The 20668-nt window shown below is 45.1% G+C and overlaps 1 protein-coding gene and 2 non-coding genes across 8 annotated transcripts; 2 read left to right on the forward strand and 1 right to left on the reverse strand.

Annotated features, from left to right (window-relative positions):
• Positions 1 to 17320, forward strand: Wdyhv1 (WDYHV motif containing 1). Of its 6 annotated transcripts, none has more exons than XR_001781578.1 (6): positions 1 to 247; positions 7000 to 7107; positions 9272 to 9322; positions 9648 to 11411; positions 12246 to 12370; positions 16568 to 17320. XR_001781578.1 is itself a non-coding variant. In NM_029734.2 (6 exons), exons 1-6 carry the CDS (start codon positions 159 to 161, stop codon positions 16681 to 16683), a joined length of 630 nt encoding a protein of 209 aa, NP_084010.1. In that variant the 5' UTR covers positions 32 to 158; the 3' UTR covers positions 16684 to 17320. The 6 variants fall into 6 exon arrangements, 3 of the variants coding, with proteins under 3 accessions (NP_084010.1, NP_001313528.1, NP_001313531.1); XR_001781577.1 differs by having other exon boundaries at positions 11263 to 11411; NM_029734.2 differs by having other exon boundaries at positions 32 to 247; positions 7000 to 7099; positions 11263 to 11411.
• Positions 1874 to 1935, reverse strand: Gm23475. The gene has a single exon (XR_003951667.1). It is a non-coding gene; the product is annotated as a U7 small nuclear RNA (small nuclear RNA).
• Gm22488 lies at positions 5282 to 5408 on the forward strand. The gene has a single exon (XR_003951708.1). It is a non-coding gene; the product is annotated as a small nucleolar RNA SNORA11 (small nucleolar RNA).
• Positions 17321 to 20668: the final 3348 nt, after the last annotated feature.

A 20668-nucleotide genomic window follows, 5' to 3' on the forward strand; every position in this document is an offset into this window, starting at 1 on the left:
CGCCCTCACGCTGCACGGGGCCCCGCCCACCCGGCTCTCGGCTCTCCCACCCGGAAACTGTCCTGGCCGCCTACTCTGTTGTCCTCTCCTCCTGGGAGACTGGCGACAATTGCGGCCAGCGGGTTGTTTAGTTGACCTGTGAGCCACAGCTTCGGGTCATGGAGGGGGACGGCCCCGCCGCCACGGCCCCGCAGTACCAGCCGGTCTGTCCTACGCGGGACGCATGTGTCTACAACAGCTGCTATTGGTGAGAGAGCGCGGGCGCGGACCCCGGGAATCTGCGCGGTTTCGCGCGCCGCCACCAATGCGCCCCTCTCCTGGATGCTCCCCTGAGTGCTGCTGCTGGCCTACACTGCCCGGGTTTAGCGCCGGGATGAGGAGGGTGGGGAACGCATTTCTGGTCTCCTTAGCTGAGCCTGAGCAGTGGGGTGAAGTCGGGGCGTCTTAGTGCATAGGGACAAGGGAGGGAGGGGAGTTAGGCTGGAGACCCAATGGTAACTGTTGAAGTCTGCATTGATTCAGGTTGAAGTATACGTCTTTATAATTTTAAAGACAATGGAGACACAGAATTTGTGGTAGTAGGAAATCCAGTTCAGGCAACTGGCTACCCTGATTACCTTACTGGCATTACCTTACTGGCCATATGATAATGGTTGCATTTGCACCATCCTTGCCATATGCTAGGCATTGTTTTGCGTGCATGGTGTAAATTAACTCAGTTGAACCTCACAGTAATCCCAAGAGGTAGGTACTGGTGTGATTGCAGCTTGGAAGAACTCTGAGGTACTGAAGGGTGTGCTGCTGTTTTACACAAGGCCCCGGGATTGTGAGGTTAGTGTCCTAGGCTGCTTGTGCAAACACCGTTCACCTTGCCTTTTTTGTCCCTAGGCCTCATCTTCCTTTTGTGTAGGGACTGCTATCCCAACTCAGGAGAAACCTCAGGATCATTTAAATAGACTCCTCTCAACTCTAGCTGGTCACTCAAACAAGGACTCTAAGAACTTAGCATTCAGCTGTGACTGACCAGTGACCACTTTAGCTCAAGTCCAAGTGCTTGCCCTGGTTCTCAATCTTCCAGGGCTGTGACCCTTTAATACAGATCTTCTTGTTGTGGTGACCCACAGCTGTAAAAACTTCGTTGCTATTTCACAACTAATTTTGCTACTGTTAAGAATCGTAGTGTAAATATCTGATATTCAACGCCATGACCCACAGATTGAGAACAGGGGGTGGTAGAGCGATGTCTTGGAGACAGGTTCTGTGGTAATTATTGACACTACAAAGGCTGAACTATAGAATGGTTGTGGTTTGTCCCAGACCACACAACTAAGTGGAATGAGATCTGGAGTCTACATGGTGGTTGGGAGTCCTTCTTTTTTAGCTGTTGCATTATAGATCTGCTCCGCCTGGTTTCCAAATCCTGCTAGTTTTTATCTGGAACATTTACTCTGTGTCTTCCATTTATTTAGTAAATATTTCGTAGGGATGTGAAATGTATGTTGGTTGATTCTATGCACAGAGGATAGAGCAGTAAACAAGGTAGATAAATTTCCTGGCAGTGCCAAGGACTGGCCTCAGCTGGGACCGGGTTTCTGAAAGAAGGGGTGTTTGGGAGCAGTGAAAACTACTTGAAGTCAAATTGTTGGTCCATGCTGGTGGTCTATGTTCCGCTGATGTGGCTTTCTAGACTGCTCTCTCTGTGTCTGCTTGAGACAGCTTTTTCTTGCTATTCTGAAAACTTTTTGGTTGAAACAGCTAGCTTTCTGCTCAAGACAGCTCTCTCTGCTATTAAAAGTTCTAAAAGCTCTTTGGATAGCTCATGGGTTTGCTGACCAAGTCAGAAATCCTGTTAGAAATACTCAAAAAGTAATTCTTGGGTTTTCTGATCAAAATCAGAAAGCCAGAAAAAAAATTCTAAAAGAGCTGTGTTCACTCTTCTGCCAGCTTTTTCTGTTTAGCTGCTAGGAGACATGCTAACAGAGCTGTGTCAGTAAATCTTATTAGAGAAAATTCTAAAAGAGCTAAGAAAAGATCTGAAAGAGCTGTGGTCGCCCTCCTTACATTGTCCCACCATGTTCCAAATCCTGTTAGAAAAAAATTCTTAGCCGGGCTTGGTGGCGCACGCCTTTGATCCCTGCACTTGGGAGGCAGAGGCAGGCGGATTTCTGAGTTCAAGGCCAGCCTGGTCTACAGAGTTCCAGGACAGCCAGGGCTACTGAGAGAAACCCTGGGAGGGTGTGGGGGAGGGCGGGAAGAAAGAAAGAAAAAAGAAAATTCTTGAAGAGCTGTTCTCAACCTCCAGGTTCCCCTTTGATTATCCTATGAATCCTGTGACCCCAGGCCCTTAATTCTTAGGAGACTACAAGCAGATTTTCTCCCCCTTTTTTTAGCATTGTAAAAGAATTCAGAGATCTGGCTGCTTTTGTAAATTTAGCTAGTTGGGACCTTGTCCGGAGATTACCATTCTGACCACTCCTGGACCTAAATTTGATCTGTTCCAGGCTTGAACTCAGAAATCTGTGTCATATAGAGTAGCTGCCTCTTGTCTATTTAGATCTGTGAAACTCCTTATACAATTCATATTGCATCCTTATGTTTTTGCATAGTTGAGAAATTATATATTTTCAAACTCATGTATTTAGAGCTCTTTCCCACAGCCTTAAGGGCTGTCCTGAGGGTCACAGTATTTACCATTTTGCTGAGACATTAGCCACACCTTCGTTTTCTGGACTCATGCTGTCTCAGATTCTCATGGAGTCATTGATGTTAACTGGGAGGAGGGCATTCCTCTGAGGAGTGTGAAAAAATGTCCATAATTATACAAGCAAGCATTATGCCCACACCTGCTAGCCCTGTCCTAGGGGCAGGAATCATGTCATTCTGTCCTACCAAGGCCATGCCAGATTTGGCATGTCAGGATCTCACAATTCTTATATTTCAGTGAGGGGAAAGCAGACAGCCATACATAAGCTAAGTCTGGCTGGTGGTAAAGACTGTGAGAGCAATAGGATGAGAGAAAAGATGATGACTTTATGTCAGGATACTTAAGGACAACGTGGTTGATGAGATAATGCTGAACAGACATCTGAGGGAAAAGCATAGGCGCTTTGTGGATATTAGAAGGTCATTTCAGGCACGGAGTAAAGACTGTTCAGAAGCTCCGAGAATACATGCAGTGAGTGTTCCTAGGAGCAGTAAGGGGTATGGGGAAATGGAATGGAGCGGTCAGGTGGAGGAGGGACAGGAGGTGGCATCTCTCCAGTAGGTGCGAGAGCTGCTCAGTCAAATCAGGAACCACCACTATGGAAGTGAGGGTGATTATAGGAAAGGCAGAAAGCAGATGCAAGAGACAGATATGGGAAGACTGCTGGTCAGTACCATGCCAGCAACCAGTGTATTTTTTTTTCACAGCAACAAAAGCATGACAGGATGTTGAACTATGACTACAAATGCTTACATGGGGAGTTTATGGTACACAGTATCTATGTCTGACTAAGGCTTTAGCCTTAGACAGTCTCTCAAGGACATATGCATAACACGCCAAGGCAGATGTAAGCAGACTCACTCATCATTAACTGCAAGCAAGAAGTCAGCCAAAGTAAACTCCAGATGTGATTCCCACAAATAGGTGGTCTCTTTTTGGCTTCCTGAGCTGCAGCTGAGCTCTCTGGCCATCGTGGCGGCTGTTGGCTTCCTAATAGGCCTGTTTGCCTACTTCTCTGTGATGGATAATATTGTTGATTTGACAGGATCTACAGTCACCCGGGAGATAAACCTGTGGGCTGTGGGCGTGTCTGTGTGAGAGATTTTAGATTGCATTAATGAAGATAGAAGGTCCACCCAAAAAGTGGGCAACATTCTATGGACTGATGTCCCTGCCTGAGTAAAAATGAGAAGCAGAGCTGAGCACCATATTTGTCTCTCAGCTTCCCTGACTGCCGATAGATACAAGGCATCTAGCTGTTTCATGCCTTCCCCTCTGAGCTAGAATAGACCTTTCCTTAGGATGTTGGCAGCTGGGTGGAGGTGGCACATGCCTTGGATCAGCCTGGTATACAGAGCTAGTTCCAGGATAGCCAAGGCTGCACAGAGAAAACCTATCTCAACCAAAAAAGAAAAACAAACAAAAAGATGTTGCCATAGCAACAGGGAAAGTAACACTCTTTCATCTTCTGCTGGTTTCATATTGCTCAAAACCTCATACTCTTCTGTTTGAATGTGTTGAAGAGTCATCTGAGAGCTTGTAAAACTCTGAGTTTTACCTGAGGGTTCTACCTCAGAGTTTGGACTTACAGGTAGTACAATGGAGGAGTGTAAGGCTGTTGATTTTTTTTTTTAATGTGTTTATATATATGTCCATGCACCACATGAGTAACTGGTACCCAGGAGGCTAGAAGAAGATTCCCCCAGACTGGATTTAGTGCTAGGTCCTTGAGAAGAGCAGCAAGTGCTTTTTACTGCTGAGTCATCTCTCCAGACCACACTTCCCCTTTTCCTCTCCTCCCCTCCCGTCCCCTCCCCTCCCCTCCTTTCCTATAAAACAGGATCTTACTGTCAAGGCTGGCCTTGAACTCAAAGAGATATACCTACCCTGCCTCCTGAATTGAACTCAGGTCCACTGGAAAAGTAGTCAGTGCTCTTAATCACTGAGCTATCTCTCCAGCTCGCGCTCTCTCTCTCTCTCTCTCTCTCTCTCTATCTTCGAGACAGGGTTTCTCTGTGTAACCCTGGCTGTCATGAAACTCTATCTGTAGACCAGACTGGCCTCAAACTCAGAGATCTGCCTGCCTCTTCCTCCCGAGTGCTGGGCTTATAGGCGTGCACCACTATCTGGCACATTTTATTTATTTTTACCCTATGTAACATTCACAGAAACTTGAGAAATATCGGGCAGTATGTCTTCAAGCCATATCATGTATTCTGCCTGCTAATGCTATTTGTAGACTCCTGGACTGTACATTAACCCCAGACCACCTTCAGGATGGAGATGGGGACAAGGCAAAAAGGAGAAACTGCTAACCTGTACCTTTGCTGCTTCCTCTCTCTCTCAGTTAATGAGTCCCTCCTCTGTGCTTTCTTTATGCATCTTTAATGGACCCTCTGGGATAATTGGTGCTTTGCCCGTAGGCCTCTTTCCATCTGTAGCCATTAATTCACTATCTAAGCACTTAGCCATGATTTGTGTCTCATATGCCCTTGAAGATTGTGTGTGCTTAAAAGTTCAGAATTCCTGTAGACCAGACCAACACGCGTCTTGTCAGAACTTGGATAAAGATGTTATGGGGTGTGCTCAGAGCAGGTGGCCTGAAGAATGGCTTCTCTGTTTACAACACACCCAAGAAGAATCTGGGACCATTGTAATGAGGGGCACAAGCAGTTCCCTCTCTGTGAATGGATCCCCTACATGTGTCTCCCCTATTCATCCACATGGCTTCCAGGCAAACCCAGTGGGACAGGACTCAGTACCGGGTATGCTCCAGTACTTAGCTGGGGGGTGGGGGATGTCCAGACCATAGTTGGTTCATGTGTGAGTAGTCCATGGGTGGTCTGAGGATGAAGACTGAACCTGAGTTGGTTGTTTCTTCACCACCTGGATCCCCAGGAGTGCACGCAGGCCTTTACCCTCTGAGCTATTTTGCCTGCGCTGAATTTTTCTTAAAAGGGTGGATGAGGCCTGAGGAGCTAAAGGTATTGGCTACCGAACGGGAGGACCAGAGAGTTCAGTCCCTGGAATCCACAATCCCTGAAAACTTGCCCTCTGACTTCCACATATGCACTGAGCATGCATAAATTCCCCCTTCCCCCAAATGTAATAGAAAAAGTATATTTCTGTAATACTTTTAGTTTACTATAATTTCATGAATTTCCTGCATGCTGTTTCTCGGGTAGTGAGGTGTGGGTGACTAGAAATGGGTGCTGACACCCTGAGCAGAGGTGTTTGTGATTCATTACACAGAGCTAGGAACCCAGAAGCTAAGCCGGGAAGTCAGCTAGGAGTGGCTGTTCTTGCCTGTGCTTGGGAAGGAGACTCAGTGTGATACTCTGAGCACTGCTTAGGTGGGCTTTGACTATGTCAGATAGCTAATGGCCTGTCACATAGGGAGAGATTTGTCTGGGACAGATCAAGAAATGGTGAATTTCAGTTTCTAAAAGAACTTTTTTCTTTTTTTTTTTTCTGAGACATGATTTCTTTAACCCTGGCTGTCCTGGAACTCGTTCTGTAGATCAAGCTGGCCTCAAACACAGAGATCTCCCTGTCTCTGCCTCTGCCTCTGCCTCTCGAGTCCTGGGATTAGAGATATGCACCACCACTGCCCAGCTTCTAAAAAGACTTTAAAAATGATTTCTTTTTCTTTATTTTATTTTCTTTCGTCTTTAAATTGAAATGTTTTTGGTTTATTTTAATTTATATATGTATGTGAGTGTGTATATGAGTTTGTGTTTGTGTGTCAGATTTCCCTGGAGCTGGAGTTACAGGCAGTTGTGAGCTGAAATGTGGTGCTAAGAATCAGACGAGGACCCTCTAGAAGAGCAGTAGGCACTCTTAATCACCGAGCCAACTCTCCAGCCCTATTTATTTTTGAAACAGGTCCTTACTATTTGGCCCAGTCTGGCTTTGAATTCGAAGAGATATGCCTCTCCAGTACTGGGATTTGTAAAGGGTTATAGCGTGGTGTAAGAATGTGAGTTTTACAGAGGAGAAAAGTAGGTGCTTAGAGAAGCCAGAACATGCAAAGTTGTTTATCTCAGCTTCTGGAGTCCTGAGGTAGTGTGTTACTGGCCACAGTCAGCCTTCTGTGGTAGGTAAGGGCCCTCTGGACATGTGCACACATACAGGTTGGCTAGCAGCTGTTGACTGTACTAAAGCCACCTGTTAGCCCTCTGTCAGAGGAGGTGGTTAAGGTCTTCTCTAGTTATATCCTCATCAATTTTTTGTTTAAATCCAAAAGACAGCTGTTCACTTGTAATTATATTGATTAAACGATTGTTTGATTTCAGTGAGGAAAACATTTGGAAGCTCTGTGAGTACATCAAGACACACAACCAGTATCTGTTGGAGGAGTGCTATGCAGTCTTCATATCAAATGAGAAGAAGATGGTAAGTTGGTAAGTGATTGCAGAAGGAGATGAGGTTCAGGGGGACCTCAGAAGCCAAGTGCAGTATTGACGCTGTGCTGTCTATATGCTTTGGAACAGCAAGCTTTCAAACATTATTTTCATTTAGATTCAATTTAGAAGTATTCATTCCCTTACTCCTAGGAGATGAACTATGTGATGGTATATTTATGCAGATTGCGTACCCTTCCTTTCTTTTTGAGACAGTGTGTCAAAGTGTAGACCTTGGCTGACCTGAAACTCACTGTGTAGACCAGACTGGCCACAAACTTAGTGTCCTTCTGAGTACTGGGATTATAGGTATGCTCTGTGTATGGCTTAGAGCTTTTTAAAAATTGTATTGTTAAGCCGGGCGTGGTGGCGCACGCCTTTAATCCCAGCACTCGGGAGGCAGAGGCAGGCGGATTTCTGAGTTCGAGGCCAGCCTGGTCTACAAAGTGAGCTCCAGGACAGCCAGGGCTATACAGAGAAACCCTGTCTCGAAAAACCAAAAAACCCAAAAAAAAAAAAAAAAAAAAAAAAAAAAATTGTATTGTTAGAGTCATGTAACTCGGATTTGAAGTAAAGGTTTGTCTCTGAAGTTTAAGTAGAGCTGTAGTAAACTTTTGTGACTCATTAGAAGTAACCCATTGTGTTGTCTCATTTGGGGTTAATAGTTCTATGAAACAGGCAAGATTTATTTTAGTGACTTCACTTCTGTTTTTAGAGACAGGGCTCATGTTACCTAAGGCACTGTAGCCGCACATTCATTTTGTAGACAAGGCTGGGATTACAGGCATGTAATGCCGTGGCCTGCTAACTTTCTCCACATAAAAGTGAAGAAGGAAGGTAGGCAGTGGTGGGTGCATTTGGGAGGCGGAGGCAGAGGCAGGCGATTCTATGAGTTCAAGGCTAGTCTGATCTACAGAGTGAGTTTTAGGACAGCCTGGGCTACACAGAAAATTCCTGTCTCGAAAAACAACCCAAAAACATGAAGAAGGAAAGATGCAAAGAGGTCTCATGACTAACTGAATGGGAAGGCATGACTTGACTGGCCTTGTGTCTCCCAATCCAAACCTTTTTTTTTTTTGGTTTTTGGAGACAGGGTTTCTCTGTGTAGCCTTGGCTGTCCTGGAACTCACTCTGTAGACCAGGCTGGTCTTGAACTCAGAAATCTACCTACCTCTGCCTCCCAAGTGCTGGGATTAAAGGTGTGTGCGCCACCACTGCCTGGCTAATCCAAGCCTTTCTGTTCTCTGGAGGACACATAAACATTTTCATTTCTTAAAAAGAGACTTATTTACTTTTATTTCATGTGCATTGGTGTTTTGACTGCATGTATGTCTGTGTGAGAGTGTCAGTTCCTCTGGAACTGGAGTTATAGACAGTTGTGCGCCGCCACGTGGGTCCTGGGACTTGAACCTGGGTCCTCTGGAAGAACAGCTTAACCACTGAGCCATCTCTCTAGCCCCAGCATTTTTTTTTTAAAGATTTATTTATTATTATATCTAAGTATGCTGTAGCTATCTTCAGACACACCAGAAGAGGGCATCAGATCTCATTACAGATGGTTGTGAGCCACCATGTGGTTGCTGGGATTTGATTTCAGGACCTTTGGAAGAGCAGTCAGTGCTCTTAACTGCTCAGCCATCTCTCCAGCCTCCAGCCCCCGGCCCCCAGCCCCAACATTTTTTATTTTAAATTTTAATTTAGTTAGTTTAATTATTTTTTTCTGAGATAAGGTTTCACTATGGACCTTTGGCTGGCCTGGAACTCACTATGTAGACCAGGCTTCATATTCACAGAGAACCACCTGCCTTTGCTTTTGAGTATTGGGATTAAAGGTATGTGAGAGCATGCTTGACTGATTGTCTTTTTTTTTTTTTTTTGAGGGGGGGTAACATGTATGTGTGTTTGCCTACATATATGTCTGTGTACCTTGTGTGCACTGTACCTACCGAAGCCAGGAGAAGGTTGGAGTCCGTAGGAACTGGAGTTACAGATATTTGCTAAACTGCCCTGTGGATGCTGGGAACAAATCCTGGGTCCTCTGCAAGAGCAGCAAGTCCTCCACATTGCTCACCCAGCGGAGGATTAGTTTATTGCTCATCAGTGTACTGCTTTAGAGGATCTACAAGGATTTGAGTGAAACTCACGGATATCCTATATTTTGTAGGTACCTATTTGGAAACAGCAGGCAAGACCTGAGAATGGACCTGTGATCTGGGTAAGATGGCCACCCGAGCATCTCTGATGCGTTGTTCTGTGTGGCCTCTGAGTGACCAGTATGCTGTAGTGGAGACTACAGAATTGAAGTGACACTAGAGAAAGGCTATGACAATAGTTAGTAAAAGGATCTTCTGAGAAAGGATGCCTGGGGTAGAAGCACTATGGACATCCCCTAGCTGGGGGTGCTGTTCTGTGAGGTTGTGGAACCCATGAGACCTGAGGTCTAGGTAGCAGAAGTGAGTTACTGGGACTGGGCCCTGAAGGTTCTACCTACCTACCTACCTGTGGTTTTGACGGGTGTTCTCTTTTTCTCTTTCTCCTAGCCTGTTGTCATGTGAGGGACAGTTGCCTCCTGTTCTTGTTGCTGTGGACAGTCACTCCCGGCATTATGCCTTTCCCATAGGGTTGGTTTGCTGTAGTCTCTGAAACCATGAGCCAAAATAAACAGTTCCCCATTTAGGTTGTTTGTGTCAGGTATTACATAATAGCCTGGCTGCTTTTTTGACTTATCTGGAGACTGATTAAAAGTATAAGTTGCCTTGTTAGTTTATCTAGAGAAGGCTTCAAGATTTAGTGTGAGTTCTTGCGTGTTCTCTCTCTCTCTCTCACACACACACACACACACCAGGCTTAGTATTTTTTTCTGAATATTTATTTTATGATTTGTCTACTGCGTGTGCGTGCCTGAGTAGCAGGTGCACACAGAGGGGAAAACACAATCTTGTAGTGTTGCTTCTCACCTGCCTTGTGGAGGCAGAGTTTCTTTTGTTTCTATTGCCCTACTGTGGACTCTAGGCTCGCCAGCCTGTGAGCTTACAGACCCGTCAGCACCTTCCACCTCGGAGTGCCGGCATTGCCATGCACTGCCATACAATGAGAGTAAGAGGTAGTGGCGTCCATTCTGTCACCAGGCAGGGCTATGAGAGCTGACTTCCTCCTCCCTTGAGATGAGGTCCTTCTCAGGCAGATGAGAGCTTGTCTGCTTGGTTTGGTTTCCTTTTTTCTTTTTTTTGGTTTAATTTTTTTTCTTAGAAGAGTAATACAAATTGGAAAGTTGCATCCTCCTTCACCCCAACCCTGGAAGCCCCAGATGAATCGCAGCACAGGAAAGGTTTATTTTGTGCTCATTTCTGGTTTCAGTTTATGACTGCTTGGCTCTGCATCTGTGACTATAGTGCGGCAGCTACACGTGGTGGGGCAGAGCTGTTTATAGCCAAAGAGAGAGAGAAGGGGAAAGGACTGGGCTCCCAATATCTCCTTCAGTGATTCTCCTCCAGTGACCAGCAGACTTCTCACTAGGCTTCACTGTGTTTTTGTTGTTAAGGTCTCAGTATGTAGTTCTGGCTGGCCTGGAACTCTGTCTGTGTATCAGGCTGGCCTTGGACTCACAGGGACCCACCTGCCTCTCCCTGTGAGTGTTGGAGTGTGTGTCACCTCATCCATCCTGGCCTCACCTCTTGAAGCCTCCACAGTCTGTCTCATCTCACCCTGATAAGTAAACCTTCAACCAAAGGGTTTCTTTGGGGGGACAGTGAAGATCCAGCGTGTGGAAGACATCTCTGTAGCCGCCGCCTCAGCATTCATATGTGTGAATGAGCGTATGCTTTTGAATGCACGCGTCCGTCTTTAGATGATCATACTTTAAAATATAATACAAAATACATCTATGTCCTACAATTGGTTTTCCTGTTCAGCTGTAGAACATGGGATATCACGGAACAGTGTGTCACACACTGCGGTTGTTGAACCATTTCCCGGTCACTGGCCGTTTTTCAGTATTGGGGCTTTGCGTTTTATTATCGTCTAGCTTTGGTATTCCGAGGAGGGTGACGTTAGCCTGGCCGCTGCTTTCCTGCTGATGCTTGTGCGCTGACCCTGCAATGCTGGGACGGACCATCCTCCACTAACTGGGTTAACCTCAGTGATTATTATTCCTAGGACTACCATGTGGTTCTGCTTCATGTGTCAAGGGAAGGACAAAGCTTCATTTATGATCTTGACACTATTTTGCCATTTCCCTGCCCTTTCGACATTTACATAGAAGATGCCCTTAAGTCTGATGATGACATTCATCTGCAGTTTAGGAGGTGAGGAAATTCAGTACTAAGTTACTGATTTTCTGAAGTAAGACTTGGTGTTTACACAGCAGTCCTCTCTGCCTCCCTCCTTCTCTCCCTCCGTCTTTTCCTTTCTTTTCCCCTCCCCCCTCTTTGCTTCCCCTTCCTTCTCCCCTCTGTCTCTGTCCCCCTGTTTCTGCATTATTGGTGTGCCTGTTCTATAAGAACTTAAGAGCATCTTAAAGTTTCAAAGGTTCCTCATCATATAAGGGGTGGTGGCATTAGAAATATTAGTGTGCTGAGGACCAGCTAAGCTTGAAGACCCAAGCTCCATCTCTGAGATCCACATGGTGGAAAGAGAGATTGATTCCCATAGGTAACCTTTGAACACACACACACACACACACACACACACACACACACGGCACATGTATTAAGAAAAAAGCGAAAAAAAAAAGAAAAAAGCGTGATGAGCTTCTCAACGTTCTCTTTCAGATGTGTTGAGGATTGCTTCTTCCTGGACTGTGAGCATGGCTAATGTTGTCAAAACCAAGAAAGTTGCAAGGCAACAAGAGTCCTACCCTTTGCCCCTCACGTGCAATATCATCAGTATTATGTGCCCCTTGTGTGTACATAAAAACAACTGAGTAGATTTACTCTCTGTCCTTGTGTGGCTTGGGGTTTCAGTCACCTCCTTCAGCTTGTTTAATAGGTGTTAACCACGTACACGTAGATGCATTGGTATCCGTGCCAGACCTCCTGAGTAGCCTTGTGCATATCATAGATCAGAGCCCATTATAGCAATGAGTTGGATGGCCAGCTGTGGTACCTCCCTGACATAAGCGTGTGTTGATTTCCCTGCAGGAAATTTAGAGTGGTTCGTGCTGACTCCTACTTGAAGCACTTCGCTTCTGACCGGTCTCACATGAAAGACTCCAGTGGGAACTGGAGAGAGCCTCCCCCAGAGTACCCCTGCATTGAAACTGGAGGTGAGCCGGGGCTTTGCCTGCCCATTGCTCAGATCCATGTTTCCCTTATTCAGGCTTGTTTTGTTTTGTTTTTTTTTGAGACAGGGTTTCTCTTTGTAGCCTTGACTGTCCTGGAGCTTGCTCTCTAGACCAGACTGGCCTCTGACTCACAGAAGTCTGCTTGCCTCTGCCTCCCGAACGCTGGGACTAAAGGCGTGAGCCACCTGCGCCTGTTACACTTAGTCATCTTTGGGGAAGCTCCCGGAGTGGAGAGGATAAATGAGGGCACCGGTCCTCTGTGCTTCCTGGATTCTGCATGAGGCACAGAGAGTAAGTGCTGAGGAACAGAAGCCAGGGCAGTAGCCAGCTGCTTGATTATTGTCCACATCTGCTGGGATTCTACCGCCACACTGGTGTGTGCTACTGGAATCAGTAGCACATGGCCATGGTGGGGCTCTAGTCGCTGGTAGAAGAAATCCCCAGCGCATCCTCCCTATGTGTGAGCTGTCAGTGACCCTGCAATAGACCTGCATTCACAGAGTTTTACCGCGCCTCACTTCCTTTCTGTGCTTCTGAGCAGCAGTCCAGTTGAGGGTGCCTTGACAGTTAGGAACAGAGCAGGCTGGTCACCCTTGTTACTGTTGCTCAGCGTTCCTATGCTTTTGAGACATTATCTCTGATTGTAGATCTTTCACACCATTCCAGTTATGGGTGATATCATCCCATCATGTGGCTAATGCAGTCTACAGGAAAGTGGCCTGCAGTCTGGGCAGGATTCTGCAGAAACAGGGCAAGGGCATGTGGGGAAGAAAGCATAAAATAGCTAGCATATTTGAAATGTGTGAACTATTATCAGTCCTTTGGCTTTGATGGTAGCTCATCAGGTGCCATTACTCAGTTTATGCTAGGCTTTAGTTATTTCTGCACATATAAATGTCATCTGTAATACGAGCTGGGAAGAGGGCTAAGTTGGTCAAATGCCTGCCAAACAAGCATGGGGACCTGATTTGGATCCACCAACCCCCCCCCCCCCCCGCCGCCCCCACCCCTGTCTCCTAGAGACAGTTTTTCCCTGTAGCCCTGACTGTCTTGGAACTCACTCTGTAGATCAGGCTGACCTTGAACTCACAGATCTAGCTGCCTCTGCCTCCCGAGTGCTGGGATTAAGGGTGTGTGCCACTACTGCCCAGCTGAGTTTGGATCTTCAGTGCCCACACAGAGGCCAGGTGTGATATGCAACCTTTTTTTTTTTTTCTTTTTTGATCTATTTATTATTATATGTAAGTACACTCTAGCTGTCTTTAGACACACCAGAAGAGGGCATCATCTCATTTTGGGTAGTTGTGAGCCACCATGTGGCTGCTGGGATTTGAACTCAGGACCTCTAGAAGAGCAGTCAGTGCTTTTAACTGCTGAGCCATCTCTCTATCCCATGATGTGCATCTTTTGTCCTAGCACAGGACGGGTGGATCCCTGAAGCTGGCTACGTTAGTTGGACCAGTGAAGTCCAGCTTCCATGAGGAAGGAACCTTCTCTTAAAACATGAGGTGGAGAGCTACCAAGGAAGACACCGGCTGTTGACCTCCATTTTCCACATATGTGATGCACAGCCCCCCATGTACCACATAAACAATCCTATCTTAAGAATATTGTTTGTTTGTTTTTAAGAATTATTTATTTATTTTATGTATAAGAGTACACTATAGCTGTCTTCAGACACGCCAGAAGAGGGCATCAGATTCCATTTACAGATGGTTGTGAGCTACCACGTGGTTGCTGGGAATTGAACTCAGGACCTCTGGAAGAACAGTCAGTGCTTTTAACAGCTGAGGCATCTTTCCAGCCCAAGAATATTGTTTTATGGGGGAATTTTAGAGAAGTTTTAGGAAGAGAAAGAATATGGCCAAAATACATCATATGAAACGCTCAATAAATAAAAACATTTAAAAAGTGTTTTTTTATTTTATTTAAAACATTTTTCAGCACTCCGGAGGCAGAAGCAGGCAGATTTCTGAGTTCGAGGCCAGCCTGGTCTACAAAGTGAGCTCCAGGACAGCCAGGGCTATACAGAGAAACCCTGTCTCGAAAAACAAAACAAAACAAAACAAAAAATGATAATGATATCAAAATGTTATTAGCACATACCATTAATCTCAGTGTTTGAGAGGCAGAGGCAGGAAAATCTCTGAGTTCGAGGCCAGCCTGGTCTATAAATCAAGTTCCAGGACAGCCAGGGCTACACAGAGAAACCTTATCTTGAAAAACCAAAAAAAAAAAAAAAAAAAAAAAAAAAAAAAAAAAATGTAATTACACTGTTTTCCCCTTTCCCTTTTATTTTTTAAAATTTATTTTTATAATATTTTATACATATGAATGTTTTGCTTTTGTGTGTCTGTGCACCACATGGTGCTGAGGAGGTCAAATGGGGACATTGGCTCTCTTGAAACTGGAATTGTGAGCCACCATCTAGGTGCTGGGATTCAAACGGAGGTCCTCTGCAAGAACAAATGTTCTTAACTTGGGAGCCATCTCTGCAGCTCCTCTCTTTTACTTACTTACTTTAGACTTATAAATGAGGACACTCTCCTACACTACTTATTTTAGACAGGATCTCACTATGTATTCCTGGCTGGCCTGAAGCTCACTCTGTAGACCAGGCAATTTTTTTAAAAAAGATTTATTTATTATTATACATAAGTACACTGTTGCTGATTTCAGACACACCAAAAGAGGGCGTCAGATCTCATTATGGGTGGTTGTGAACCATCATGTGATTGTTGGGATTTGAACTCAGGACCTTTGGAAGAGGAAGAGCAGTCAGTGCTCTTACCCGCTGAGCCATCTCACCAGCCCCAGGCTAGTCTTAAATTCATAGAGATATTCTCCCTGAGGGCTGGGATTAAAGGTGTATGCCACAATGCCTCTAACTCTTAAAAAAAAGGAAAAAAAAAAAAGAACAGATTTGTTTTATTCATGATTGCTTGCTTGCATACATGTACCCTCAGACCCAGAAGTGGGTGTTGGATCCCCTGGAGTCACAGATGGTTGTGAGTTGCACGTGAGTGCTAGGAACTGAGCCTGGGTCCCCTGCAATGGACGCCAGTGCTCTTAGCCACTGAGCCATCGCTCCCTGCTTCCTTAAGAATATTTTTTACCCGGGCAGTGGTGGCGCACGCCTTTAATCCCAGCACTTGGGAGGCAGAGGCAAGCGGATTTCTGAGTTTGAGGCCAGCCTGGTCACAAAGTGAGTTCCAGGACAGCCAAGGCTATAACAGAGAAACCCTGTCTCACAAACAAACAAACAAACAGAATATTTTTTAATATGCATATTCTCTTTCCTTGCCATCTATATTGAAGACACTGGGAGTAAGAGTGACAATGTGTTGTTTGTGACTTTGTCCTTGCTGTCCCTTTGAATTTCCTGTAACTTGCCCATTTAGCTTGGAGATTGACAGTTTGATTATGTATGCGCCCTTTCTACAAAATTATTTTTAAATAATTTCAGGCTTCTAGAAAATTTGCTAAGTAGGACAGAGTTCTTGCATAACCCTCCCTCAGGTTCCCTTAGTCTTAAGTTTTCTTTTTTTAAAGATGTATTTATTTTTAATTTTTAATGCATATGGGGGTTTCGCCTGTATGTATGGTAGTATACCTTTGTGTCCGGTCAGAAGAGGGCATCAGATCTCCTTGATCTGGAGTTACAGATGGTAGTGAGCCACCATGTGTGTGGCTGTTAGGCATCAAACCTATACCCCCTGGAAGAGCAGTCAGTGTGCTCTTAATTGCTGAGCCACTTCTCCACGTCTTTGGTGTTAACAGTAGCATATAACCATGGAAGCATTAATAACACTGTTCAGTTTTTCAGGGCTTCTCACTCACTCCCTATTTCTGGTGCAGAATCTAACTCAGGGATATGGCATTTAGTTGTCATACCTTTTTTTTTTTCCACCAGTCGGTGACAGTTCCCTTTCTTTCCTCTCTTTTACAACCTTGAAATGTGAGAAGACTATTGGCCATTACACCCTGGAGCATCCTTCCATAGGGTGACATGATGCTGTGTCTTGAAGAGATTGCTATGTGTTTGATGTGAGGACATTGCAAGAGTGATCTTGAACTCCTGTTTATTTGAGTGGACTCCTCACCCCTTAGGTTTCTGCGTTCTGCTGCTGCTGCTAACCTGAAATTTATTTCAGCAGACACTTTTATGTTCTTTTCTAGACTCCAAAATGAACCTGAACGACTTCATCAGCATGGACCCTGCAGTAGGATGGGGAGCTGTCTACACGCTGCCTGAGTTTGTGCATCGGTTCAGCAGCAAAACCTACCAAGCCTGACATCCGGGCTGCAGCTAGAGAAGCTCTAGGGTCTGAGTAAGCCATCCTTCCATTTAAGAGAGAGCGTGGTACAGGTGGCCTATAGGGATATTGTTCTCACTAAATGTGAGTGGAAACATTAGTGAACACAGATGAAAATGAATGACTAAGTCCCCCACCCCCTTTTTTTAGGCTGGGGATCTATCCCAGAGTTCTATCTCCAACCCTAAACAGTCAGACCCCAGCCTCAGACATAGATATGCCACATTCGGTATATGGTTGCTAAAATGTTTCCATGGCTTGCTTACTTCGGTGTGTGATGACGTAGGCCAGCAATTGCTTTTGTAAAACTAGAGGTGTGGACCTGGAGTCGGCTCCTTTTGTCTGCTTCCTCTGCTTCCTGTCTGGCTAGACTCTAAACTCCTTGAGCACAGGTTTGTGGCCTGTGGCTCTAAGACTCTGTTGCCCATTAGAGGTCCCGGTAAAATGTTTCTAGAGTCAGCACTGCTGCTTGGTAAGGGACAGTATTGTGAGCTGAATCAGCTGTAAGTATTAGTCTTTTTGGACTACGATGTTTAAAAAAGTTGCAGATATCTTGTCTGAGTGCTATTTGACCCACTTATATATGTAGTTTTAAATAAAATTGACTTAAAATTAATTTTGCTTTTGAAGAATCTGTGCCCTTTTTTTCTGGGGTGGAATCGGGCATTGTTGATGATTGAATCCATGGCCACAGTGAGTTTGTGGCAGGTACCAAACCACCGAGGTAAACTCATGTCAGTCGTGTGTGTGTGTGTGTGTGTGTGTGTGATGTCAGTCGTGTGTGTGTGTGTGTGTGTGTGTAGGACAGAGACTGACAGTAAGTATCTTTCTCAGTGACTGCTCCTTATTTTGGGGGACAGGGTATCTCACTGAACCTAGAGCTCACTGATGGTGCCACCCTGCCTGTCCAGTGAGCCCAGGAGTTCTCTTGTCTCTGTCTCCTCAGCTATCATGGCGGTGACAGGCACAGGCTGTCTTGCTTAGCTTTTTGTGGCTTGGGGGCTGAACTTAGCTCCTGATACCTATGTGGCCACCACTTTACTGATGGCCATCTTCCCTCATCCCCTTTAGATCAGTCCTGATCAGAAATACCTAAGAATGTCTCAGTTACAGATGAAAAAATCAAAACAAAACATTGCTTTATAATACATTAGCACACCTTCCTTCTAGAAGACACCTTTGAAATTTGACATTAGTCTTATTTATTTATTTATTTTTGGTTTTTTTTGAGACAGGGTTTCTCTGTGTAGCCCTGGCTGTCCTGGAACTCACTTTGTAGACCAGGCTGGCCCTGAACTCAGAAATTCACCTGCCTCTGCCTTCCAAGTGCTGGGATTAAAGGCATGTGCCACCACTGCCTAGTTAGTCATATTTATATATATTTATTTATTTATTACCTTTTTGAATCTAAGTACACTTTAGCTGTCTTCAGATGCCCCAGAAGAGGACGTTAGATCTCATTATGGATGGTTATGAGGCACCATGTGTTGCTGGGATTTGAACTTAGGACCTTCGGAAGAGCAGTCAGCCACTCTCTCCAGCCCTAATCTTATAATTTTAAGTAAAGATTTTTGCATGAAAGATACATATAGTAATGATATCTCTCATTTGTGATTCTGTTTGTTTGCTTGTTTGTTTGTTTTGAGGCAGTCTTTCTGTGGAACATAGGCTTGACCCTATATGCCCTGTGCAGTCTGGGCTGGTCTTGAACTCATGGCAGTCTTCCTACACCCAGTTTAATGAGCAATTTCTTACAGAAAGTATGCCTCACCTTTTTGCTCTTTAAGATCAGTTTTCTACTTAAACTTTCCGGGCTGGAGATCGTTCAGCAGTTAAGAGCACTGACTGCTTTTTCAGAGGTCCTAAGTTCAATTCCCAGCAACCACATGGTATCTGTAATGGGATTCGATGCCCTCTTCTGGTGTATCTGAAGACAGCTTCAGTGTTTGCATATAAAATAAATTAATAAATCTTAAAAAAAAAGAGAGACTTTCCATTTGGTAGGAGTCCTCTACCATTCGATTTATTCAGGGGTCTTATGCGGTTAGGAAATGTTACTTCCCCATTGGGTTTGTGTGTTTAGGATGATTCTGGTAGGAAGCCATTGAACATTTGTGTAAGAAATGGGAAATATCTTTCTTTGTGCGTGAAATGGATACACAGGTGTATATGTAGAGAAGTCAGCTTTTGGTGTTATTCTTCAGTAACTGTCCACTTTAATCTTTTTTTGTTTGTTTGTTTTTCCGAGACAGGGTTTCTCTGTGTAGCCCTGGCTGTCCTGGAACTCACTTTGTAGACCAGGCTGGCTTCGAACTCAGAAATCGGCCTGCCTTTACCTCCTGAGTGCTAGGATTAAACGCATGTGCCACCAGGCCTGGCTTCACTTTAATCTTTTCTGAGACAGTGTCTCACACTGGGACCTGAGATTGGCTGCCTCATTCTGGTCAGCAGGACCCAATGATCTCCTGTCCCTGCCTCCCTAGGCTGACACAGAGTGGAGCCTACTATACCTGGCTCTCAGTTTATAGTTTAGCTGGGCGGTGGTGGTGCCAGCCTTTAATCCCAGCGCTTGGGAGGCAGAAGCAGGTGGATCTCTGAGTTCAAGGACTGCCAGGGCTACACAGAGAAACTGTTTGAAAAACAACCACCACAAAAATTTACTTTAAAATTCAGAGCGATGGCTGTTATCAGTATGTCATTCTTGCAGAGGATCTGAGTTTCATTCCCAACACCCACATCAGGCAGCTCACAACTGCCTGTAACTACACGCACACATGTATATAAATCAATATTGAAAAATGTTTCTCAGGACCTGCAGAGGTAGCTCAGCAGTTAAGAGCACTAGTTGCTCTTCTAGAGGACCTGGGTTCAGTTGCCACCCACCCACATGGCAGCTCACGCCTGGCTGTAACTCCAGTCCATAATTCCAATTCCAGGGTTTTTGACACACACATGCATACAAAACACAATGAGCATAAAAATTAAAAATTAATTTTTTTCAATTCAGTTAATTTGTGTGTGTGTGAGCATGTGTGCATGTGCCTGTGTGCGTGTGTGTAGGTGCTGGGCGTTGAGCCCAGTTTCTCTGGTTTGCATGGCAAGTACTTTATTGACTGAGCCACATTCCCAACCCCAGAACAAGACAGTTTCTTTTTGTTTTTTTGATTTTTCGAGACAGGGTTTCTCTGTGTAGCCCTGGCTGTCCTGGAACTCACTCTGTAGACAGGCTGGGCTTGAACTTGGAAATCTGCCTGCCTCTGTTTCCCAAGTGCTGGCATTAAAGGCATGTGCCACCACCTCCCGGCAGACAGTTTCTTTCTTATGGATATTTGAATGACCGTGGGTGGTCATTTAAAAGATTCCTGGCCTGAGCCTGTTGGTGGTGGCGCAACCTTTAATCCCAGCATTTGGGAGGCAGAGGCAGGCGGATTTCTGAGTTGGAGGCCAGTCTGGTCTACAAAGTGAGTTCCAGGATGGCCAGGGCTACATAGAGAAACCCTGTCTTGAAAAACCCCAAAAAAAAAAAAAAAAAAAAAAAAGAAAAAGAAAAAGAAAGAGAAAGAGAGAGAGAGAAGAGAAAGAGAAAGAGAAAGAAAAAAGAAAAAAGAAAAAAGGATTCCTAGTTGACCTGAAGAAGGTAGGTAAGTTTTGACGTGCCGTCTCACGGAAATATTTTACCTGGAGCAAAAAGTATTTGTGATTCTTCTTCAAAGTTGTTAGTAGCCTCAGGACTGCCCCTGTGTATTTCTGGTGGCTTTTCTCTGAGGTTGGGTTGCTTTGTTTTTCTTTTGCTTTGAGTAAGGTCCTACTCTGGAGCTCAGGCCAGCCTGGAACTCACCACATGGCCCAGCCTGGCCTCGAATATATGGCAGTCCTCCTGTCTCAGCCTCCCAGCTGTAGGGATTACAGATGTGACCCATCCTGTGCAGCTTGGAGTTCAGATCGCCAAGTCCCCATTCCATGG

This window comes from Mus musculus, chromosome 15 (assembly GCF_000001635.26).
Source record: "Mus musculus strain C57BL/6J chromosome 15, GRCm38.p6 C57BL/6J".
NCBI lineage: Eukaryota > Metazoa > Chordata > Mammalia > Rodentia > Muridae > Mus > Mus musculus.